This window comes from Empidonax traillii, unplaced genomic scaffold (genome assembly GCF_003031625.1).
Source record: "Empidonax traillii isolate 1590-97213 ecotype Southwest subspecies unplaced genomic scaffold, ASM303162v1 scaffold633:size372093, whole genome shotgun sequence".
NCBI lineage: Eukaryota > Metazoa > Chordata > Aves > Passeriformes > Tyrannidae > Empidonax > Empidonax traillii.
This window is the reverse complement of record NW_020955826.1, coordinates 116255-139870: the sequence shown is the minus strand read 5'-3', so window position 1 is coordinate 139870 and position 23616 is coordinate 116255. Positions and strand designations below refer to the sequence as shown.

General features: G+C 49.1%; 3 protein-coding genes across 10 annotated transcripts; 2 read left to right on the top strand and 1 right to left on the bottom strand.

Moving 5' to 3' along the window:
• Positions 1-4408: 4408 nt before the first annotated feature.
• On the bottom strand, positions 4409-7852 carry TMEM88B (transmembrane protein 88B). The gene is made up of 2 exons (XM_027899001.1): positions 6727-7852; positions 4409-4734 (listed from the first exon to the last, which is right to left on the bottom strand). The coding sequence occupies exons 1-2, from the start codon at positions 6994-6996 to the stop codon at positions 4465-4467; spliced, it is 540 nt and encodes a 179-aa protein (XP_027754802.1). The 5' UTR covers positions 6997-7852; the 3' UTR covers positions 4409-4464.
• A 2106-nt stretch (positions 7853-9958) lies between these two features.
• MRPL20 (mitochondrial ribosomal protein L20) lies at positions 9959-12771 on the top strand. Its single transcript, XM_027899002.1, has 4 exons — positions 9959-10091; positions 10853-10963; positions 11331-11408; positions 12310-12771. Exons 1-4 carry the CDS (start codon positions 10005-10007, stop codon positions 12484-12486), a joined length of 453 nt encoding a protein of 150 aa, XP_027754803.1. The 5' UTR covers positions 9959-10004; the 3' UTR covers positions 12487-12771.
• A 902-nt stretch (positions 12772-13673) lies between these two features.
• Positions 13674-22001, top strand: CCNL2 (cyclin L2). 8 transcript variants are annotated; one of them, XM_027898987.1, is made up of 11 exons: positions 13703-13990; positions 14803-14877; positions 15174-15283; positions 15518-15638; positions 16775-16839; positions 19712-19811; positions 19901-20005; positions 20194-20335; positions 21072-21189; positions 21271-21363; positions 21647-22001. In XM_027898987.1, exons 1-11 carry the CDS (start codon positions 13703-13705, stop codon positions 21999-22001), a joined length of 1572 nt encoding a protein of 523 aa, XP_027754788.1. The 8 variants fall into 8 exon arrangements, 5 of the variants coding, with proteins under 5 accessions (XP_027754793.1, XP_027754788.1, XP_027754791.1 ...); XM_027898990.1 differs by lacking the exons at positions 13703-13990; positions 14803-14877; positions 15174-15283; positions 15518-15638 and adding an exon at positions 17588-17701 and having other exon boundaries at positions 16727-16839; XR_003572907.1 differs by lacking the exons at positions 19901-20005; positions 20194-20335; positions 21072-21189; positions 21271-21363; positions 21647-22001 and adding an exon at positions 17588-17701 and having other exon boundaries at positions 13674-13990.
• The last annotated feature ends 1615 nt before the right edge of the window (positions 22002-23616 follow it).

Genomic DNA, 23616 nt, shown 5'->3' with positions numbered 1-23616 from the left:
TCTGAAAGCAGAGCAAACAGCACCACTGTTTCCCTGAGTGGCCTGTCTGGGTTTTTTTGGCTTTGCTTCTTATCTCTCCCCGAGCTTCAGACAAGCCATTGAAAGCCAGGTCCGGCCCTGCACATCCTGTCTCTTTTTTACCTGCTGGAGGGTTGCCCACCCTGTCTCAGGGGGCAGGAGCACTCCAGTGTCTCCTGCTGTGACCCAGCAGTGCTTCCCAGGATGGTCTGGTTGACCTTTGTGATGCTGAACCCACCAGCTGTGCCGACAGTGGAACAAATTGCTTCACGCAGAGATGTCCTGTCTCCCAAAGCAGCCCCAGGGACAGGATGTCAGAACAATCTCCAGCTCCTGAAAGGGCTGGGAATGGCTTTTCAGCTTCCCCTTAAATATCCAGCGTGATAACTTGTGCCAGTTAATCTGCTCAAAGCCTCACTTTCTGCAGCCTGACAAGAATATGCCGAAAGACCACGGGAAAACAGCACAATTCCGTTTCCCCTCCCTCCTCCCCAAATGTCTGCCACGAGGAGTTCCCTTCAGTGGCATCAAAGGTGGGCCACAGCCACTCTGTGCCTGTGGGAAATCCTCACCAGGCTTTGATTGCATCCTGCTCTGTCCCACGCCCTGGAGGTGCCAGGCATTTGAGGAGGGCTCAGTAGCAGCTTTTCTGAGCAGCAGATCCCGAGGGCAGATTGCTTTCACAGGGACACCCCCTGCACCCAAGTGCATCCCTGTGTTTCTCCCTGCAGACCAGGGACCTGGAGCCAGCTCCCCTTTCACTCTTGGCCACCTGCCCTGTCTGTCCCCACACCAGCCAGCACTTTCTCTTTGCAGTTTTCACCGTGTTATCCAAAACCATCTTCCTTAGTGGAGTGGAACCAGATGATCCCTGCAGTCCCTTCCAACCCAAACCATTCCATGATCCCTCAGGTGGGTTCTCACCCTTTTCCTGGGGAGGGAGGCAAGGCAGGTGCAGGGGCTGGGAAGTTGTGATGATCCCCTTGCACCAATAAAACACGAGCTGCCAGCCCCCCCCAGGATGGGCAGAGCAGTCAACACTTCACAGAGGCTCCAACACACTCCAGCAGCCTCCTGCCTGGTGCCACGCTGATGGAAAGGTGTTGACAACGGGGTGATTTTAGCACCCTGGTTTATTGACTCTGCTGCTGAAGAGCAGGAGCAGACAGTGCTTTTGGGGGAGAGGGAGGGAATGAACCCTCCTGTTCATCATCACCTCTCTGCTGCCAAGGAGTTACAGAGCCAGCACCTCTGGCAGCTGCAGACACCTCCCTGAGTGCTCATCAGCTGGCAGAGCTCAGCAGGCAGCTCAGAGCTGGGATGCTCTCTAAGGGCCAGTGTCCCTTCCAGTAGCTCCCAATCGCCTTCCTGAGTGCAGGAATGTCCCGAGTATTTTCGCTCTTCCTTGCAGCAGGCTCAGGAAAGAGGAGTCCTCGGGCCTGCCTTTGGGGAAGGAAGCCAAGGACAGGTCCCCAGCGAGCTGGAGTTCCTGGAGCACAGCTGCAGGTTGCACTTCACTCGGTGTAACTGGAGTAGATGCTCCGAGTGCCCCGTGTCCTCCCCTCCCTTGTGACTCAGGCACTCGTGTCTCTGCTGTGTGGCCAGGGAGGAGCTGGCCTGGAAAGCTGACAGGGATTTAATTGCTTCTGGCATCAGAGGGCACCCACCCACAGCCTGGGCTGGTCCTGCTTCCCCACACCAGCATTTCCATGAACTCATGCCCTGGCAGAGGGGGAAATGAGCAGCACAGCCTTGACAATCCCTGCAGCTCTGAGCATCCAACGTGGAAAAGCCCTGGCTCTTCTCTTGAAAAGTGCCTCTGTTGCTGGGCTCATAAATGTCCCTATTTTTTTGTCCCTGGGGTGTAGATCCTTCCCTTGGGCTGCCACCACAAAACCTGGGAATGTTGCCCAGCCTGCCTTGGCATTGCTCTTTCACAGGGGGATGATGGCAGCCCCAACCATCCTGCTGCCACAGACAGGCCGAGGGGTTATTCCCATCAGCAGCTCAGCTCTGTGGGAATTGGGTCCCTATCCAGCTGCAGGAGGTGCTTGGGTCAGAGGGGAAGCAGTGACTGAGGTTTGGGAGGTGACTGCTGGCACTCAGAGGTCATGTGTGCATCGTGCCAGGACACACCGAGCCCCCCAAGTCTCCTTTTGGGAAGCCACACTGTGTTTTCCAGCAGTGGATCACACCAGCCCATGCTCCCTCCCACTTGGCATTTTTCAGCCCATCCTGGGAGATGACAGACAGCTAAAGGGGGGGACCAAAACCACAGTTAGTGCCCCAGCCAAGTCCCAGGGGAGGATTCCCAGAACAGGGTGCAGTTGGTGACCCATTCTGCGGGCACTTACATACCAGGAGGACCAGCAGAGGGAAGGAGCCCTTGGCAGGCCCTCCCTCATTATTCCTTCTTTAATTCCTTCCATTCATTCTCACCAAGTTCTCCAGCAGAGCTGGAAACAATCACCAGTGACCAGTTAGCTCAGAGAAAGAGCAGGGAGGGGAGGGAGGACAGGGAAGCTTCCCTGAAGCCATTCCAGTTACAATGAAGCTGTTAGCAACACCAGCGGAGAGAGCACAAGAGACTGTCCAGAGCATGTGTCACTGGGCTTATATTACCATGCAAATCCTGCCAAATTAACCTGGAGAGTTATTCACAGAAAACTCAGCACTTGGAGCATTCAACTGCCCCTGATGGGATGGGGAGCAGCACATCCTCTCATGGTATGTGCAGCAGGTTCCAGCTTCCTTTCCCTGGCCTCCCTCAGAGGAGGAATGTAGCATCCTTCCAATAAATTCCGTGTTGTCCTTGGCTCTAAAAGATGATATTCCTGATTTCAGTTCAGGCTTGACAGATGGTTTGTATTTGCACTGCCCCCAGCTGAGAACTCCAATAACTGGAGGCATCAGAGGGCTGATGATAACCACTGAGACATGGCATCTTCCTAATGACTTCATCTGCACTGTGCACTGATGAGAGAGGAGCAGGAAAGTACAAATAAACATGGACCTGACCAAAGGCTGGATGGAAATGTATTTTAGTGTCTTCTGAGGTCCATCAGTACCAGGTTAGTGCCGTGGCTTTGAGCATGGAGATGTCACAGGGAGATTAAACCCCTACGTAGTTTGAACTTTAAAAAAACCCAACAGTTAAACCCCATTTCTGTCCTCCTGCAGCACCTTGGTGAGCAGAGCTGTGCTCTGGGCTGCTTTGGGAGCTCTCAGCACAAAGCCCTGCCTGTGGGAGTGCAGAGGAGGCATCACCACATCTGTGGGCACAGTCTCCGCCTGGCACATCAGCCCTGCACGCAGCAGGCTGGCACAGCTGCCCTCAGCACTTGAGCCGAGGCCGAGGATGCTGAGGATGGCTCTGTACTCTCTACAGGAAATTTAGGATCAAAGCAGTTTCACCTCAGAGCTCTGGCACTGCTGGGAATGCTTTGTTGTGGGCTCTGCCCGTGCCAGGACACCCTTAAGTACAGCCTGAGCTGTACTGAGATTTCAGGTAGATTCATTTCCCCTTTGTTATTAAAATTTTCTGTGAAGGAAAATACCAAATGAAATCGATTTTTTGCTTTATTGGGAAGGCTGCAGCAAATAACACTGAATTTCTTTGCAGGGACAGCCGTGGGGATGGTTCACTACAAAACTTACACCACAGCCAGGCTGAAGAATCCTTTCCTTGTAAAAGCAGCTGGATTAAACAGGTGAGCAAAGGGAACAGCAGCTCATATCAAATATCTGTACCCAGTGAGCAGACACTGCCCCCAGGCAACACTTTGTTATCCTGTAGCACGATATCTCCTTTCCATGGAACAGAACTTTCTTGTTTTTCCTCAGTCCTGCCAGAAGCTGACAAGTATTTTTCTCCCCTCTCCCTTTATTTTCTCTCCAGTTCACTTACACCTGTAACCACCCCTGGTTATTCCTCAAGGTGGTACCAGGGCCATGCAGGGCAAGGAAACTGGAAAAATCAATCCTCAGAAGGAAAAGAAAAATCCCCTTTTACCCTCCAGTGCTTTGTGGTGTGGAACAACAGGTACAGCGTGGCTGGTGCTGCTGCAGCCAATACCTTGAGACAGAACAGAGAGAAACTCCCTCGGGGCATTTGGAACCTCCTTTATTTCTACAGAACACTGGAGATGGTTACGCTGGGGAGGCAGGGGATCAGCATCCAGCGGGAACACACGGCCTGCAGCGATGATGAGCAGCACACAGACCCCACCACCAACGCTGCAGAGGCCGCGGGGATGTGACGGGACGGAGCTGCCCTGCCTTCCCCTGCCTGATCTGTGCCACCACTTCAGACACCCCTGAAATCCCGAGGGAGCCCCAGCTGAGCTGGCTGAGCATCAGCTCTGGCCCCCCTGGCAGCTCCACAGGGCCCCGGGGAGCCGATGAGCGGGGACAGGGCGGGGAGAGGACGGCGCTGGCGCTGCCAACTCACACCCAGGCCTTGACCTGAGTGTTCCAGCCCCTGGCACAGCCGCAGGGACCACCCCCCTCGTAGCGGCACCACCTGCCCCCCTTGTAGATGGCCAGGCTGTAGGGCTGGAAGCACATGAAGAGCCGCAGGCGCCGGGCCAGGCTGCAGTAGATGGCCATGGCCACCACGATGAGAGGGGACATGATGACAAAGCCCAGGATGATGAGGGCAGAGGAGCTGTTGTCGTCCAGGATGCTCTTGCAGTAGCGGGCAGATGAGTGCAGGACCTGTGGGAGGAGAGAGACAGAGCTTAGGCCAACTTTTCCACTGCGAGTGGAAAACGCCTCCAGGATCATCCAGTCCAACCATTAATCCACACTGCCAGTCCACCCCTAAGCACCACATCTACAGCTTGGCACAGGTGGTGGGTGGGAGCCAAAGCATCCTGGAATTCCCAGTGTTTTCACACAAAGACACCTCTTCCCTCTCTCTGAGCTGAGCTCAGGAAACTTCAGGCTGCACTAGGGGGTGACGTCACATCTTAATCAAGATTTCAGTTTTTCCAGCATCGCTGTGAGGCAAGGACATTGCATACTGATCCTGAAGCAGGAAACACTGATCTTTATTAAATCATCAAATAGCATCTGATAGGCAGCAAAAGGCCTCCTGGTGCTACATCAATATGTGTGGCACAATATTGGAAATCACAACAGAATAAATAAAAATACAGCAAGATGTGAGATTCTGCAGACAGAGCTTGGTCATTTCGTAGCTACCTGCTGGCTGGAGACCCCTGCCCTGGAACAGACCCTTTGTGTTCTGTCCTCTGTACACACTGGACTCATTTCTGCCTCTGAGCATCAATTTGCACTGAAAAACCTGCCAGGAAAGACCATTCACTCCATTTGCTGCAAAGCAAAGACTAAACTGGGCCTCGCTGAGTGGTATTTAAAGCCCTCCTTTGGTGCTGGCAGCAGCAGAGCCAAGCTGAGCACTCAGTTGTTGTGCATTAACAAACGCTGCAGGCAGCCCCCACGTCCCCAGACTTCTTTCCTTTCTCCCTGTCCTTTCAGCAGTAAAAAAAAACACAACCCATCATCCTACAAAAAAAACCCCCTGAACAACAATAAATCCATCTAATGGACCTGCAGTGCAGAAATCAGCCCTTGGCTACCAGGAAGGCACTGAAAGGCCCAAAGACAAAGGACTGCTCTTGTGAAGCCAGTTGCCACAATCCCTTGCTATGATTGTATTAAAGAAAAGTCTGTTCTAAAAGACTCCTGGAGGCTTCCAGCAACGCAGGGGCTTTCACTTCTGGTCTATTTGGCTGCACTCAAAAACCTTTTGCATCTCCTGAAAGCCTCTGGCTGTTCGTGCAAAGAACTTGAGGTTTTCCAAGGTGAGGGAAGCTGGAAGGGGCAATTCTGGGAGCCAGTTCTCATCTTTTTTTCCCCCATTTTCTGTTCCATTTGAAGCAAATAATTCTGACTTATGAAACAGTCATGTTGAGCTGGTCTAACAGTTAATGCCTGCAAGGGAAGCAGGAGAACTGCTTTTTCACCTCCATGTTTTGTCAAGTGATCCAAAAAATATTTATAGGAATATACCAAGAAGGAATGTGTAAGGAAATAATGCAACCCAGAGGACAACAAACAACTGGAAGAGCCACGCACGCAGCCAGAGCCTTTATGGGCAGAGGGGGCTCATTTTTGGTGTGAGGAGCTGCACAACATATTTAAGAACACATCTGAATGTTAGACTGGCGTAAGAAGGGGATTAAATATTTTGTCATTAATTCTATCTTGAGGCACTGGGCAGAACCAATACTACAAACTTACTTAAACAGAAAGCAGCAAACCCTTCCAGAGCCCAGGCAGGACTGTGAGTGACAGAGGAGTTCAGGTTGGCAGCTCTCAGTCACGGACAAGAGAGAAATGTTGTGACATTAAAATGCAATGACTAAATGATTAAAAAGCATTTTAATCAAAATCAAATCAGGGAGTGTGTTCACCTCACCTGGCACTGCTGCTTGGTATTGCCATGGGGATATAACTTTATTGCCCAATCAAGCTGCCATTTCCCACAGTACCTGTTCTTGTCAGCCAAGATCATACACATACCCCCCCTTAGGGAAAAATCTGTCCAGGCACACACCCCTTATGAAAACAAAGCCACAGCTTGGGGAGTCTCACTTTGCCTTTACAGCCACTGCTCAAATAAACCCTCAGGGATGGCCCTAAGGTGGCTGGGAGCAGCCAGGGGGGGCGAGGCTTTCTTACCTGGGAGTGGCACTGGAAACCAAAGTAAACCACCACAATGGTGGGGAGCAGCACGACGGTGAAAATAACAAACATCAGCAGCAAATTAATGAGAAAGACCAAGGAGTTCATGGTGCCTATGACCAGGGTCCAGGCCAGGCAGCACCAGGGGTTGCGCTGCTCCCTGGGCAGGAGCTGGTCATCCATGTCATAGGGGGGGAGGCCGGGGATCATCCGAGACTTCTCTGAGAGGTTTTCTGCTCCCAAGTCCTCAGTGTCCTGGGCAGACATTCTTCAAGGAGATCAGTCAACCCACGCTCCTGTCCAAAATGGTTTCTTTGCTTTTGGTAGCAATCTGCACTGGCTTTTTCTGCCTCTTCCCCACGCGGACAAGAACCCCTTAACCAGAGATCATTCTGAAGCAAGGAAGGAAAGGTCTCTTTCCTTCCTTCTTTTCTTTGCCACCTGCTTCCTCAGGACCTCGCCAGCACAGGTTGTTTTCTTGAGGTGGTTTCCCAGCAGCGTCCCAGTCTCAGTTCCGAGTAGATCTGGCTGCTGGAGGTTTGGCAGTAGTTATTATTTTGGTTTGGAATCCAGAGTTCTGCTGAATTTGCTGTTGTTCTTCCCAGGATTATGATCCCAAGAGGTCCCAAACAGTTGCTGTCTTAGCTGTGATAGGCTGCTCGGTTCCAGAAGGTGGCTGGCTTTATATCCTCCTCCTCCTCCACCTTTGAGCACTGCTGGTTCTTAGGAATATCAGGCACTGACAGACACTTCCTTGTCTTCAAACCATCTTTCCATGCTCTTCACCCTGTAACCATGTAGATATTCCTGCTCAAGCCTCACCCAAATGAGGTGACTGATGAAGATAAAGAACAGGAGCTGTTTCTCCCCTCTCTGGAGTCCTTGCCCACACGGTGCAGACCTGGAAGCGGAGATGGGAGCGGTGTGTGGTGTCACTGCTCTCAGCTGTCTGCGCTCACAGACACTCAAATCCAGGCAGTGTCATCCCTTCTGAGCCAGCTCTCAGCTTTGCAACACTGCTTTGTTTACAGAACAGGCTCAGAAGCTGCTCTCTGTGCTGGCCAATCCTTCACATCTGTCTCACCAGGGATGTGATTTAGCACTCAGCACCCAAGAGCCACACTCGAACCATCCATCCCCAGGGCAAGATGGTCCCTCTCCAACTTCAATTATTCTGCCTCTGATTCATTTTCTGAAATTCCTCTCTAGATTAAAAAAAATCTCAGGGAAATTGATAACAACCACTCCATACCTCAGAAATCATCTGTCCCCTGCAGTCATCACTGTTACTGAATGCAGAACATATTGATATTCTTGTAGCGAAGGCACAGCGATTATCAGTTATTTAATCTGCCTCATATGATCAATATTATTTAAGAATTGCAGTGGCATCTGCATGTTTATGTAGCTTTTTAGATACATTCATGGTAGTAGGAGAGAGAGAGATTAAAAACACAGAGAGAAACAACCTGTAAAACAGACATCAGAGTATGAAAAGTCCATTTTCATCGTGTTCCTTCACATGGCTCCCAGGGGAGGTTGCAGGGCACTCAAGCTGCAAAACGTGAAACTTCTTCACAGATCTGTCCAGACATCCAGAGGGAAATAACTGCTGAATCCAGCCTGCTTTCAGTGGTGAGAGACAGTGTTAATAAAGCCTGAATCTGTGCAGGAAACCAGATGGTGTTGGGTGTAATAAATGTGACAAGTGGCACGGAGGAAATGAAAGAGTCCCAGTATTTACTCTGCCATCTAAAAGCTGCTGATTTAAAGACGTAATATTTTTCAGGCTTGATTTGTGCCTTCTTAGTGGAAAAAAGGACAAGTCACACAAGCACAAAGAACCCAACACAAAACTATAGGAAGAACAATCAAGGTTGGGTGCTGCTCAAAATCCTACAGCTGGTTTTGCCATCTGGCGAGGGCACAGTGGGGTAGCACAAGACAGAGCTCCTTAACTAGTCATAAAAATGCCATAAATTCTAAAAAGCTCTGCTAAATCCAGTGAAAAACTTTCCAAAGTTCTTTTGCTGTAATGAAAAGACATTGTAACCCGTGGGAGGTCTGTAAATTTATTTTCCTTCAGAGAGAGAAGCAGATTCTAATGGCTCTTCTGATATTGTGTTAAACAAATCCCAGTGATAGCAATAGAGACTGCCCAAGCCTCCAATTCTGTGAAATTTCCACTTCTTTAAGAAGCACCTGCCCAGAAATGGGAAAGATATCTGGATGGTGGAGTAAAATTCCTACCAGCAGCATCATCGCTTTGAGATGCTGGAACCGGTCATGATTAAAGAGGATCAGACCAATTCATCAGTTCTCTGACGCCAAGGACTGTTGCTCCTAAGGAATAATTTTCTGGCAGCACCATCTTGTGGTTTGCTTCGGTTCATAAATTTTTATTTTACGTCTCACAATCTCTTACACACGGGACGACTCTACCCGGGTTGGAATCATCCCAGTCCACAGCGAACAACACCAAATCTTTGCACGGTGCTTTAGCATTGCTGGTTTGGGCATTTGTTGGGAGTCTCACAGCCCAGAAGCACAGAGATGAGAGCACACGGTCCTAAACTGCGCCAGGGGAGGTTTAAGTTGGACATCAGGGAGAATTTAATCACAGAAAGGGTGATTAGATATTGGAAGGGGCTGCCCAGGGGGGTTTGGAGTCCCCAGCCCTGGAGGTGTCCAAGGAAGGGCTGGATGTGGCACTCAGTGCTCTGGGCTGGGGGACAAGGTGGGGATGGGGCACAGGGGGATCCATGGGCTGGGAGGGGATGGGGCACAGGGGGATCCATGGGCTGGGAGGGGATGGGGCACAGGGGGATCCATGGGCTGGGAGGGGATGGGGCACAGGGGGATCCATGGGCTGGGAGGGCTCTTCCAACCTCAGTGATTTTGGGATTCTGTGAGAGCGGGGAGGGCGGAAAAGCCGGGGAAGGACCAGGGGAAAGGGCTGGGAAAAGGATCGGGGGAAGGAGCAGGAGAAGGACCGGGGAAAGGATCGGTGAAAGGGCAGGGGGAAAAGCCGGGGCAAGGACTGGGGAAAGGACCGAGAGAAGGACCGGGGGAAGAGCCGGGAAGGACCGGAGAAAGAACTGGGAGAAGGATCGGGGGAAAGGCCGGGAAGGACCGTGAAAGGGCAGGAGAAGACACCGGAGGAAGGCGCGGGGAGCGATCGGGAGCGGGACCGACGGAAGGATGCGGGGGAGCGGCGGGGCCGGCTGAGGGGCCGGGCCGCGGCCGTGCCCGCCCCGGAAGGCGCCGCCGCAGCCATGGTGGTGCTGAGCGCGGCCCGCTGGCTCCGCAGCCGCCTCACCGACCGCTTCTGGAGGGTGCAGGAGGTGCTCAAGTACGCGCGGGTGAGTGCGGGCTCCGAGCCGCCCTCCCAGCCCGGCCCCACCGCCCTGAGCCCCCACACCGAGCCCCACGGGTGTCCCGGCCCTTCCCCGGCGCTGCCGAGCCGCGTGTGTGGGGTCCCGAAAGCTGTTCCTGCTCCATCCCTGCGAGTGTCCAGGGACAGGATGGAGCGGGCTTGGAGCAGCCTGGGGTAGTGGAAGGTGTCCCTGCCCCGGGCACAAACAGCGGCAGGAACCCTGAGAAGAAATAAATACAAGTACTGTGAGAAGATCAGTCTGCAAATCCATCGTGCTGTAGGCTGGTGTTGATTGTGGTTTTTTTTCCGTTGAGTGTTTTTGGGTTTGTTTTTTTTTTTTTTTTTTACTGGGCAAAGAAGCTGGAAAAAAATTAACCCTGCCCTTTAAGTGTGCTTTGGAAGGGGAAAGAGGCTGATGCACAATGGGATTTCAGTGGAACCTTCCTCAAGGGCATCCTGGGAGGTGTAGTAACATCTTGCTGTGATATTGAGGTAGAAAATGGTTTTGGCTCCATGCTGGACCAACATTTTCTAGCCTGCTCCAACTTTCCAGCCTTACATTTCCCATGCTATAAACCAAGGAAAGAATATTTTCATTACATGCCAGCTGAAGGGTTACCTGACGCTTGTGAAGCATTGGGTGATACTTGCTGTGGACAGCTGTGAGATGCCAGTGAGCTTATATTGGTATTACTGGAGGGTTTTGACAGCCTTAAACATAACGAGAACATCCTGTTTCTGCTGCAGCATTTTCGTGGGAGGAAGAACCGCTGCTACAAGCTGGCAGTGAGGAGCGTCCGCAGGGCGTTTGTGAGGTCCACAAAGGCCAGGACAGAGAAGAAGAGATTCCTGAGAGCGGTAAAGAACAACATGTTGGGTTTGGGTCTCTGGTGACCAGTGACAGGACCTGAGGAAACGGCTGGAGCTGTGTCAGGGCAGGGTTGGGCTGGATTTCAGGAAAAGGTTCTTCCCCCATAGGGTGGTTGGGCACTGAACAGGCTCCCCAGGGTTTGTTCGCAGCCCCAAGGCTGCCAGAGCTCAAGGAGTGTTTGACAACTCTCTCAGGGACAGGGTGGGATTGTTGGGGTGTCTGTGCAGGGCCAGGAGTGGGACACACTGGTCCTTGTGGGTCCCTTCCAGCTCAGGATATTCTGTGTGAGCAGACCAGCATGGCAAAAGGATTAAAGTATTTTATCACTCAAGATGTTTGTTTTTACTCTTTCAGCTCTGGATCACAAGGATTGAAGCAGCTTCCCTTGAGCATGGTTTGAAGTACCCAGCCTTCATAAGCAACCTGGTTAAGGTAAGGAGGGGGCTGGGAGAATAATTACTTACTGATTCTAGTGATGAAAGGCCTTCTACTTGTGAAAGCAGTTTCATTCACTTCAGGGATTAAGTTGTACCTAAACCCGTTTCTCTTCCTTACATGCATCATCCCCTTTTATCTTGGTGAACATTGTGGTTCTACACCTTGTTCTGTCCCCAAAACTCTTACTGAGCATCTTAAGACTCATCAAATGCTTTTACACTGTTGCTGTTGTGGGCATTAAGTGACAACCTGCTTTCCTTTTACTTGAAGAAATTAAAAAATACAAAGCTTGGATTAGAAAAAAAAAAAACCACCCTAAGAAATCTGTGTTCTCTTCACTGACTTTGTGTTTTGCTGAGCATGGACAGTGCAGAGAACTGGTGCCATTGTCCCTGTTCCTAAACATGCTGGGAATTGGTTTTAATTTGTAGATACAGGTTTTAATGTGTTGAGACTCTTGGTTTTAATTTTAACTGGTTTTGATTTTAATCGGTTTTCATTTGTTGATACTGTTTTTAATTTGTTTGAGCTGAAACAAATGCCATGGGTTAACCTGGAACACATGGCCTGGAGCAAGATAATAGATTCTTCTTCAGCTCTTGGTTTCCACCAGAAAAACTTAGTAAACAGATTTTACACATGAGATACCCATGGCCAAGTAGTCACATTTGACAATCTTTAACAATTCCAAAATTATACAGGGTAGAAAAAAGGTAATTTACCTTAAGAACTCAGGTATTAAGCATTAAGAGTGTTTATTGAAATTTAATGAAGGGTGTTTACATAAACAAGAAAGAGTGTTTATTACATTTAATATTTAATAAAGTGTGATTAAGCATTGCAGTGTTGATCCTAAAAATTACAGGCCTTAACCAACAAATTTTCTTGCATTTAGTCCCAGGTGGAGCTGAATAGGAAAGTGCTTGCTGATCTTGCTATTTATGAGCCAAAGACCTTCAAGTCCCTGGCTGCTTTAGCCCAGAGGAGGAGACAAGAAGGATTCCTGGCTGCCCTGGGAGATGGGAAAGAACCAGAAGGGATATTTTCACGGATTGTGCGCCACCACTACTGATATCAAAGAGTCTGTATATATGTGTTATAAACAGGGATTGGATTGCAAAGTAAACCTGCTCTGGGACTGCTGCTAAGATGGAAAATGTGGGACAATGTCCTCTAAGGATGGTTCCAGCAGGATGAGGTAGGGGCTGGGTGTGAAGCTTTGCCTTGGTGGCTTTTCCCTGTGTTGTTGTCACTGAAACCTGTTAAATTAAAAGCACAGTTCAATGTTAGTAGTCAGGCCGTACAAGGACATGCACCCTGTTCTCTTAATAACTTAATAAAGGTATTTTTTTGGTAACTTTGGAAAAAATCTCATTTATGTGGCGAATTCTGGTGCTGCACGGCAAAAACCCAGCCGGGAGTGGGGGAGTATGTTGACCCTCACTCATGGACCTCAGTGGCCAGTGTATTAAGGACACAAGGACACACATAGTCTGTTCTTTTAAGGACCTAATAAAGATTGTGGGGTTTTTTTGGTAACTGGCTACTGGAAAAAACAATATGTATGTTGATTTCTGGCACCGGAGGCAGGGAGGATATCGACCCTCTCACGTGGACCCTGCGTGTTGAGGACACAAGGACACGCACAGTCTGTTCTTTTAAAGACTTAAACAAGGCATTTTTGTTTGGTAGCTGCTATGGGGAAATAATATGGGGGAATAATTTGGTGAGTTCTGGCTCTGCATTGGGAAAATCCTGCCCTGGTGACCGTTGCACATGGAACCCAGCAGCTGCCGTGCTAAGGACACAGAAGAACTTACCAAAAGGGGGGGTTTTGGCAACCGTTACTCTGAAAAATAGTGTGTTTTGGGGTTATTTTTGTGTGTGTGGTGAGTTCTGGCGCTGCACGGGGAAAACCCAGCCTGGGGACGGGGGAGAGAAGGGGGGGGGGGACATCGACCCTCGCGACTCTAAGGACAACACGGGTACACACAGTCTGTTCTTCTAACTGAATTGACTTAGCATTTTGACCGAATAAACACATTTATCCGGTAACCGCCGTGCGCAATCAGCGGCCGGGCCCGCCCCGGCTCTGAGGGCGCCTCCCCCCCCACCCTGCTCGGATTCCCGAGCGCTGCGTCACAGCCACCCCGGGCGGCGTCTGACGTCACGGCCGCTCCGCCAATCAGCGGGCGGCGCCGCTCCGCTCTCCACCAATCAGCGGCGGACGGGCGCGGGGGGGAAGGAGAAGGCGAAGGAACGCGGAGCCAGCGAGGCGGCGGCACAAAATGGCGGCGGCGGCGGGCGGTGCGGGAGGCGGCGGTAGCGGCGGCCCCGCGGGCCCTCAGGGGGCCGGCGCGGCTCCCACCCCCGCGCCGGGCCCCGGCGCGGTGCTGATCGGCGACCGGCTGTACTCGGGCGTGCTGATCACGCTGGAGAACTGCCTGCTGCCCGAGCACACGCTGCGCTTCACGCCGTCCATGAGCAGCGGCCTGGACCCGGACACCGAGACCGAGCTGCGTGTCACCGGCTGCGAGCTCATCCAGGCGGCCGGGATCCTGCTGCGGCTGCCGCAGGTGGGGCTGGGGCCGCGGGTGGGGGGTGCTCTGGGAGCGGGCCTGGCCCGGCGGGGCTCCCCTTTGTCCCTGGGCCCGCTGTCCCGGCGCCAGGCCGGGGAGGCCGCGGGGCCGCCCGGGGGGGCGGGGGTCGCTGGGGGATCGCTCAGGGGTCGCTGGGGGATCGCTCGGGGGTCGCTCGGGGCCTCGCTCGGGGCCTCGCCCGGCCTGGCCCGGCCGCGGAGCGCAGGAAGCGGGTGATGTCAGCGCCTTTCCTGCGCCGCCCCCGCCGCCTCCGCTGTGATCGGGGATTGTGCAAAGACGGATTTCTCTGAGTCGTGACCTCAGGAGGCTTTTGTTCCCCTGGAGAGCTTTGGGCCCAAACGGCCTCGTTGCTCTCTGAACGTTAAAACTTTGCCAGGCGTTTCCCGGGTGCCGGGCCTCGGCTGCTCAAATATATGCAAATCATAATGTTATTATTTTCCCCTTCTCTTTCCACGCCCAAAAATCAAAGGTTTTCCGGTATATCCTCATAACTTTAGGTTTTATTGGGGTTTGGGGTTTTTTCCTCCTTTAAATCACTATTTGTTTAATAATTTAGAGCATATATTCATGCTTTCTAAAAGAAAGTTGTGATTTAATATATGTAATGTACTTAGAGTATTTATGGTCTTGATAAGTAATTAAGTAGAAGTTCTAATTTTCCTTAGATACCACTGAATGTACTCCCATGCTTACCCAGGCTTCTGGGTCTCAAATCTGTAGAAATTTCTCATTGGAACTGCTGGTTTTTTTCATGCCTGTTGTGGTTATATCTTTTTTTTTTTCTTTAGGTGGCTATGGCTACAGGACAGGTGCTATTCCAGCGGTTTTTTTATACCAAGTCTTTTGTGAAGCATTCCATGGAGGTAAGGAAACATTAAATAACATTTGTTATTAACGTACACGGAGCCATATACACCTCTTAATCTTTGATCTCGTTTGGCAAGTTGTCATCTGAGATGCGGTCAGTGTTAATGACCAGCCTGGAGATTGTACTTTGTAAAATAAGGTTGCTCTATAATATTGTTTTTTGCCTCATATTTACTCTTTCCTTTTTTTTCCCCACCGCTTTCCCTTGTTATCCCCCCTTAAACTGTGGGGAGAGATGAATTCCTGGGTTCCTCAGTACCAGGAACTGATATATTATTTATTTCTATTTCAGCATGTGTCCATGGCCTGTGTTCATCTGGCATCCAAAATTGAGGAAGCCCCAAGACGGATACGGGATGTGATAAATGTGTTCCATCGCCTCAGACACCTGAGGGAGAAAAAGTAAGCTGAGACTCTAAAATAATTTATTTTTGTTGTATCTTATTAAACCTCTGATGGAATCATTCCCTGCTTCATAAATCAGGGAGCATCTTGAAGAGATCTCACGAAGGAGAGTTGTCACATTTTATGAAGTCATTTTAAATGCTGATAACTCTTATTTTTACACAAACACAGCCTGCCTCTGAGCCCTCTCTGAGGTTAAGATGATCTCCAGAATGTGCCCTTGTCTTGCAGAAAACCTGTGCCTCTAATACTGGATCAAGAATATGTGAACTTGAAGAATCAAATAATTAAGGCAGAAAGAAGAGTGTTGAAGGAGTTGGGATTTTGTGTTCATGTGAAGCACCCTCATAAGGTTTGTACTGCATAAGTTCACTTCACAACCCAGTGTTTCATGTGCTGTAATGCTTTGAGGAGGCTGCCTGCCTGCGTGGATTGTACGTGATAACTTCAGTTAATTCAGAAAGATTAGTTTCTTACCATCCTGATGTTTTCTTTCTCATTTAAGAGACTCTTACTAATTGGTCTTGTATCACTGCTGAATGACGACGAGGTGGATGCAGGTGCTCAGTGTCCCTTGAAGTCAAATTGGATGAGTAGGTAGCTTTGGTGTTAGAAAATGTCACTGTAACGTAGATTCTTGAGCAGAAAAGGAGTCTGAGGACCTGGAGTTGTCATGATCTCTGCTTGTGGAAACATGCTGAGGTATTAAACCCATCTGAGCTAGTTAGGGGGGTTTGTATTCTAAAAGTTACGCTCAGGTGTGAAGGGCTTGGCTAGAAATGAGACAATTCTCAGTGGCTGAGTATCAAGTATCAGACTAGGGTGATACTGGAGAGCTACAACTACTGCAGGTGTTCAGTTGGTGCTTTATTACCATTAGTATTAAAATGCGGTAAAAGAACTTCCGACTTCTGTGCCAGCAGAACTTGGGATCTCCCACTTTCCTCCAAAAACTGCTGTTGAAAGTCTTCTTTTTGAGCCTACTTGACCTCCAGAATTCCCTCGTGTCACCCACCCCAGGGGGCAGCTGCACTTGTTTTGCTCGCTGCCGTGAACTTTGCTTGTAGTCCTCTTGTCTGCAGCCTCGTTTTCCTTTCAGAGGAAAAGCCCTCGGAGCTGAGCAGGCCAGGGGCACACAGGGTGTTAGATCTGTTCTCTGCACACACTTCTCTCGCTGCCCAGTGCAGGCAGCAATATTTCCTCCCGAGTTGCAGCTAAAAGGAGCCCTGAGAGGTTTGTAGGAGAACATCCTTAGGCGGAAACAAGACACCTGGCTGAGGAGGATGGATGGATGGATGGATGGGCTCGGAACGTGGAGAGCTAGGAAGGCCAGAGCTGTGTGGATAAACACTGGGGATGGTGCAAACACTTCGTGTGGAGTGTTGTAGGACTTGAAAGAGGCTGACAGATGCCTCATGGATGTCCCTCTGAAATGAGATGGTGGCTCTCCAGATGCTCGTTAATAACTCAATAACCCATATCTTCCAGATAATCGTTATGTACCTTCAGGTATTAGAATGTGAACGTAACCAACACCTGGTCCAGACCTCATGGTAAGTTGATTTTCCTTGTTCTAAGAGACCAGAAGGGGCAGTAGCAGAAATATGTCACTTGAGGCACTGGGCAGCATTGCTCAGGAGTGCTTGGGGCCACACCAGACAGATCCACTGTCCTTGGCGTGCCCCAAACTACTTCCCAAATGTTGATCGGCCTCTTAAGTCAGAGGCACTGTTTTAATGGTAAGGTAGCTTTCCACCCTGACTTCTCACTTCCCTCCTCTCTGCTTCCACTTTTTCAGCTAAAGGGAAAATGTTGGGGTGGGTTTTAGTGTTTCCTTGGGTTTTTGTTGTTCATGTGTAGTTCAAGTCTGTTTCCAGTGCTGGGAAATGGCTTTTCCCGGGGCTTGAGCTCGATTACAGGTGTATCAAAACCTCAGCACAGATACATTTCTGTTATCTATGTGGATAATGCAAGTTGTCAGCTTCTAAGCCTGGATAGATGGATAGACTGCATTCTTGTTTGCCAAGAAATGTCCTCTGCCTTATCGCTCTCATTACAATAAATACTTGCTTGGGGGTGGGAAGCTTCTGTAAAATTCCAGGTCTTAAAACTTAACAACTGATAAATAAATGCTTTGAAACCGTAATGCTTTTTTTAACAATAGCTTGGTGTTAAAAAATAAAAAAAACACCTTTTAGTGAATCCAAAGACCATATTTCTGCTGACTGAACTGTCTGGTACTGTGACCTGTGTGTAGAGAACCAGTTTTGACTTTTCTTTTCTGTACTCTTTTAATCAAAGGGTAGCCTCTGAGGGTAAGTGACTAAGACTTCTCCTCTGCTGCCCATGGTGCAGGGATAGCTGCCGTCTTCAGTCAACCCAAAGCTCTCCAAAGAGAAGGCTGGCTCTAGACAGGTGGTATATACATGATAGTAGAGTAACTGGCCAACTGCTTCTTGTGCTTTATACCTTTTTAATTTTTTTTGTTTGTTTTTTTTTTTTTTTAAATCGTGCATTTTGGACTGTTTGTATCTCTTATAACCTGACTGTCGAAGTTACAGAAGGGATTTAATGTTCTGGTTTATAACGTGATGTGTTCTTAAGTGCTAAAGCAAATTTAAGGTGGGGTTTAAGTCTTAAAGGGATGGATTAACACAAAAAAATACGAGTAGTTTGCAATTGTAAACTAGTCAGGAAACGTTTGATACATGTTTGAAGCGTGGAGACAAATGTCATACTTAGAGACACTTCCTGACTTCCCAGTACCATTGCATGGAGTACTGGAATGTGAGGTATGGACTGATCACTGCCAGTTATCTGCTTGTAATGGGAGGAGGGATAGGGGAGGAGGAGGGAGGGAATTACCCTGGTAGAGAAATGGGTCAGATGTTACAACAACACATCTCTGTGCTCATGTTGGTTGCTACCTGCAGACTGGTGGGTATCCAGTATAACTGGTTTTTGAAATGTGCGTTTTCACAGCATTCCCTTTTTCTTAAAACATTGTGACAAGGATTCATTTCCCCACGTGTCTGATCCTGAGCCCACAGGGAAAAGGTGTGCAGAGGCCAGACCTGGAGCAGTCATGTTTTCTCAATTTGGCAAATCAGAAAAAAAGGCTGTGTGACTTCCAGCTGAAGTTTCACTTTTATCTCTTTCTTTTTTTGACCAAAAGGTTTGTGCTCTCTTTGTAACGGGACAAGAAAAGTAGGTTTTGAAGTTCTTTCTTTTTCCCAGAAAGATGAGCTGATGGGTAGTGTTGTTTCTCTGGGGTAGCAGTTGCTCTTTGTGCAAACAGGAATGTGGGACAAGTGGGAGTTGGATACCCTTGGGATTCAAGGTCCTTGGTCTGCCCTTGTATAAACTGGTTGCAGATGTCTGGCCTGTGGTCTCTGCTTCGGATGTCTTGGGGGTCAGTGAATCCTTGTATACTGGGTACCCACATGGTTACTTACTACTTTAAAACATAATATTTTGAGGATTTTTAATTGTGTCTGGTTTTAGTTTTTCTCCATCTGACATTTTGCTTGATAGAAGTGCTCAAAAAGTAGACCTCTTTAAAGCTCATCAGCTGAGAGAGTCAGAGGAAGTTACTTTGTGTATTTAAGATTTTAGCAGGATAATGCTTAAGTGTACTGACTGGAATATGTGCAATATTTTACAGTTTTCTCATTCTGTGAATATTCATTTTAAGCAACCTTTCTGAAATGGGACAATTTGGAAACCTTATTTCATGTGCCAAAGAGGAGATCTGCCTGAATACTGACTGTTGTCCTGAACTGACGTTCCCAAACACCCTGATTCCTTCTATGGCTGATTTTTGCATCAAAAGGAATTCTGTTCTGGCTGGAAAATCCTGCTTCTGGAGGAAATGGACCCCTCAAATCCCAGTGGGAGTTGTCATGTGCTGAAGAGGACTGCATTTTCCTGGGACAGCTACTGAAGGAGCTGCAGCTTTTGCCAGACATCTGGTTCTGCCCTTTTGCAGGGAAACATGTGAACCTAAAATTCTCTGAGTACTCCAGAGCATATTGTATGTTGTCCTGATGAAAATAACTTGTCTGTTGCATGAGAGCAGGCCAGTAGAGATCCAGCAGGAAAAGTCAAGTTCAAATTGGTTCTCTTCTCACAGCTGAATTTTCAGCAGTCAGTCAGGCTTAATTCCTGTCACACATCCCTCCCCTTGAGGGATTTACTTTAGTTTTTCTTTTTTTTTCCTAGTTAAAAAAAAAAAAATTCATTCCAACTTCTCTTTAGAGTTACAGGACTGTAATGTTGAAGTCTAGTAACTGAATGCAGAAAGAAATAGCCCTTGTTAGAAGTAAAAAAAAAAAAAAAAAAAAAAAAAAAGGCAAAAAAAAACCAAAATAAAAAAGCCCAGAGAGCTTTGCAGTGCTTTGCAACCTTTGCTCTCCTGCCTTCCAGGAACTACATGAATGACAGCCTGAGAACAGATGTCTTTGTGAGGTTCCAGCCAGAAAGCATTGCCTGTGCGTGCATTTACCTGGCAGCCAGGACGCTGGAGGTGAGCCACGATTCCCTAGATTTGGGGGAGTTTCGAGGTTGCCCCCAGGAGCAGGGAGAGCTGAGCGTGTCCCTGTCCCTCCCTTCCAGATCCCGCTTCCCAATCGCCCGCACTGGTTTTTGCTGTTCGGAGCGACCGAGGAAGAAATCCAAGAAATCTGCTTGAAAATCTTGCAGCTCTACACGCGGAAAAAGGTTTGTTTCTCTGGCAGGTTGGGAGCCCTCACTTAAAAAAACAAACAAACAAACAAAAAAAACCAAAAACACCCCCACTTTGTCCCGTTTGAAAGCAAGGCTGACACATGAAGGGAACAAGGGAATAAGGAATCCCAGCTGTCTGGAGGTTCAGTTCACTAAGTGGTTGTCACCACCTGTGTTCACAGGTGGATTTGTCTGACCTGGAAAGTAAAATAGAAAAGAAGAAATTGGCCATTGAAGAGGCAAAAGCACAAGCTAAAGGTCTGGTACCTGAGGGAATCCCGAACTTGGATAACACATCAGGATTTTCCCCTGCCCCGAAAAATGGTAAATGGTGGATAACTTGGTTTTAATAACTTTCTCATCTTTCATGTATATTTGCCCCTTTGGGACGCATTTACAAGTGTGGTTTGGGGTTGGTTGGGGATTTTTTTTTCCAAGCTGGCTTCCAGCAACTGGCAGAGTTTGAATAGTGTTGTGACTTTGTGATTTCTTGAATCAGATAAAAGCTAAAATCAAATTAGTCTAAAATTAAGGCTAGTTTAAACTCATATAGTTGCAGGGGCTTGTTTTTATGTGGTTTTGGCAATAAATATTTGCAACTGGCATGTTATGCTAAAGCAGCATTAAAGCAGAGGTGTGTTAGGAGCTCTGGCAGGAGTAACATTTTGGGGTGACGGGTGGGGAATATTTTCCTGCACTTCTTGGTTGAGAGTTTCCAATCTGGTGCCTGTCTTGCTTAGAAGGTAACATTTACCATCATCTCCCCTCAGTTTACCTTTAAAACGATACAGAATAACTGGCAAGAAAAAGAAGTTGCTGTCCTGCCTTCAGGTCACTCCCTGGGGTTACTTCAATGCTTTGGCAGAAATGTTTCAGATTTGTTTCTGCTTTCTGTGAACTTGTTCAGATCTGTTTGTGGGTGGTTGTGTGTGTGGAAAATACAGCTGTACGCTTCTGATCATGGCAGAGATGGTGAGAGAGAGGGGGCAAGGGGAGCCTTCAGTCCTTTCAGGTACTTCCCATACTTGCAAAATAGGTAACAAAGGCTTGTTTTTTCCAGAGTCCCCAAAGGAGGTTAAAGGAAATAAACCTTCCCCGCTCCCTGTCCAGGCAATGAAGAATGCTAAAAGGAAAACAGAGGGAGCCAAAAGAACGAGCTCCAACAGCCCAGTGAATGGGTAAGGCCTCATAAGGAAGCAGCTTATTTCTTCTCACAGCTACTTTAAGCAAAATAACTGAGTGTTTGTTGTGTCTTGCAGTGTCCAGAAAGGGAGAGAGAGCAGAAGTCGGAGTGGGAGCAGAGATCAGAGTTACTCCAGATCAGCCTCGAGATCTGCATCCCCCAAGCACAGGTATGTGCTGCTGTATGGGGGGCTGTGCTGGGACACCCTCCCAGGCTGGCATTTCACAGTAGTTTGTCACCAGGGGGCTGTGAAGTGACACAGCAGCGCGTGCTGCTAGTTAAACTGCAGAATGAACTCCAAACTGGGGCCTTTTGGTGGCAGCGTGACTGTAACTGGAGCTGGAGAAAGGGATACAAGTTCCTAAAAATTTCTCCAGTAAGCAGATGTTTTAGGACACAGGATGAGTTCTCACAATTTAAGAAAATCATGTTTTCTCTCTTTTTTTCCCCAGGAAAAGCGAGAGTTACTCCACCTCCAGCGGCTCCAAATCCCACAGCCGTTCCCGCAGCCGCAGCGATTCCCCCCCCCGCCAGTTCAACCACAGCTCGGCCTACAAGGGCTCCAAGGTGAGGAGCTACAAGAAATCCAAAGACTACAAATACTCCACCCACAAGGCCCGCAAGTCCCGCTCCCGCAGCTCGTCCCGCTCCCGCAGCCGCTCCCGGGAGCGCTCGGACCACTCGGGGAAGTACAAGAAGAAGAGCCACTACTACAGGAACCACCGGCACGAGCGCTCCCGCTCCTACGAGCGCGCCGGGCACCGCTACGAGCGCGAGCACCCCGGGCACAGCCGGCACCGCCGCTGAGGGTGGGCCAGGGACACCTCCCAAGCTCCACCACCCGCCTCCCTGACCGCCCATCCCGCTGGAGCTCCCCTGCTCCCTCCCCAATCCAAGGGGCTGCTGCGCTCCGGGTGCTCCTGTCCTGCCCTTCTTGAGTGATTCCCATCTGGGATTTCCACTTCCCCTGCAGCTCAGCCCTTGGAATGCTGCGCCCTGTGGAACTGGGAGGCCGTTCCTAACCCCCGGGAGTGGCTCGGTGCTAACAAAGCTGTCTTTTCGTACCGACTCCGGTGTTGTGCAGATGGGAGGTGACTTTTCTAGCCCTGTTGCCTATATTAGGTTCTATGTGTATATATATATTTTGCAGTGTTACAGTACAGTATGGGATTATGGCCTTACTAAGCCTTTACACTTTACCCACAATTGTAAATAAGCATTTGTTTAATACAGGTGAAGATATATACAGAAAATTCAAAACTTGAATTCTATAAAAAAAGAAAAAACAAACCCTTGTGTAGAAAATTCTGATAAATGTGAAAGTATTTAGCTCTGTGCATTGAGAGTAGTATATTTTTATCTGTGCAATGCTGTGTGCAGGCCACCAGCTCATAAGACATTTCCTATATATACATTTTGAGTGGTTTGAAATTCTTTACTCAGGATCTTTGACACTCTGAAGAATTAGTAGTTTGTCAGTCTGCATGCTTGTTGGAGAACAGAGCGTTTAAAAGCAAATTAGCAGACCCCCACAGCCCAGTAGTATCAGTTCTAGTGGTATATCTGAGCTGTTACTCTCTCATGCTCCCTAATTTCATTAAAGTATTTGATTTTCTATTAAATTTCCTCGATGGTAGTTTCTTATGAGCCACACCACTGTGCCTACTCATAAGGAAAGAATGAAGCGACTATCAAATTGTGTTCCCTGTTCCCTTGAAGTCAGGAATTTGGGGATGTTCTGTTAGTTCAGGCACCTCTCCAGGCAATCCCAAACAAAACATCCCCCAATCCACCAAAATCTGAGCTGGGCAGTGCATTTCCCTGCCTCCAGGTGCAGCTGGCAGGGTCCAGCTGAGGTTCCTGAGCAGAGACTCCTCCCCTGTGCATGAGGAACAGATGGCAGGGAACACCTGGGGGTTTTGGGGGGTTGCACCCCTTGCTGTGGGGGCTCTGTGCCAGTTTTGGGGGTGGTTAAAGGGATGAGCAGCTGTGGTGCTTTTGGTGTGAGGCCACGGGGACCTGCTGGGACATTTTGGGATGTCAGTGCTGCCGCTGAGCACAGCGGAGGGTCCCATGCCTGGAGCTGGCAGAGGAGGAGGAGCTGACATCCAAAATAAAGCCCCACGTTTTTATGTGCCTGCACATGCAGGTCTCAGCTCTCGAGGTGAGTTATGACTTTGTTTTCTCATCATCTGATGACTCTTCCCGGGTTCTTGCTGGTTTCTGCCACCTCCCCTGTGTGCACAGAGATGAGCTTTTCCCACCAGCTTTGGGGATCTGAAATCCAGGCTGATCCAGGAGCAACTCTGCTCACACTTGGTGTGTCTGGGGGCCTGGGGAATGTCTGCAGGTGTCTTGTCACCTTCCTCTCCCCCTGGGAGCATGACAGGAACATTAAACCTTCGAACGCTTCCAGATACGT

Bases quoted from the DNA above. Each gene is read 5' to 3' on its own strand.
- CCNL2 (XM_027898987.1), top strand. From the start codon at position 13,703: ATGGCGGCGGCGGCGGGCGGTGCGGGAGGCGGCGGTAGCGGCGGCCCC. The intron at 15,639-16,774 runs GTTTGTACTGCA...CATATCTTCCAG, and splicing joins ATGTGAAGCACCCTCATAAG to ATAATCGTTATGTACCTTCA. The intron at 21,190-21,270 runs GTAAGGCCTCAT...TGTGTCTTGCAG, and splicing joins TCCAACAGCCCAGTGAATGG to TGTCCAGAAAGGGAGAGAGA.
- MRPL20 (XM_027899002.1), top strand. From the start codon at position 10,005: ATGGTGGTGCTGAGCGCGGCCCGCTGGCTCCGCAGCCGCCTCACCGAC. The intron at 10,964-11,330 runs GTAAAGAACAAC...TTACTCTTTCAG, and splicing joins AGAAGAGATTCCTGAGAGCG to CTCTGGATCACAAGGATTGA. The intron at 11,409-12,309 runs GTAAGGAGGGGG...TCTTGCATTTAG, and splicing joins TCATAAGCAACCTGGTTAAG to TCCCAGGTGGAGCTGAATAG.
- TMEM88B (XM_027899001.1), bottom strand. From the start codon at position 6,996: ATGTCTGCCCAGGACACTGAGGACTTGGGAGCAGAAAACCTCTCAGAG. The intron at 4,735-6,726 runs GTAAGAAAGCCT...CTCCTCCCACAG, and splicing joins GTTTCCAGTGCCACTCCCAG to GTCCTGCACTCATCTGCCCG.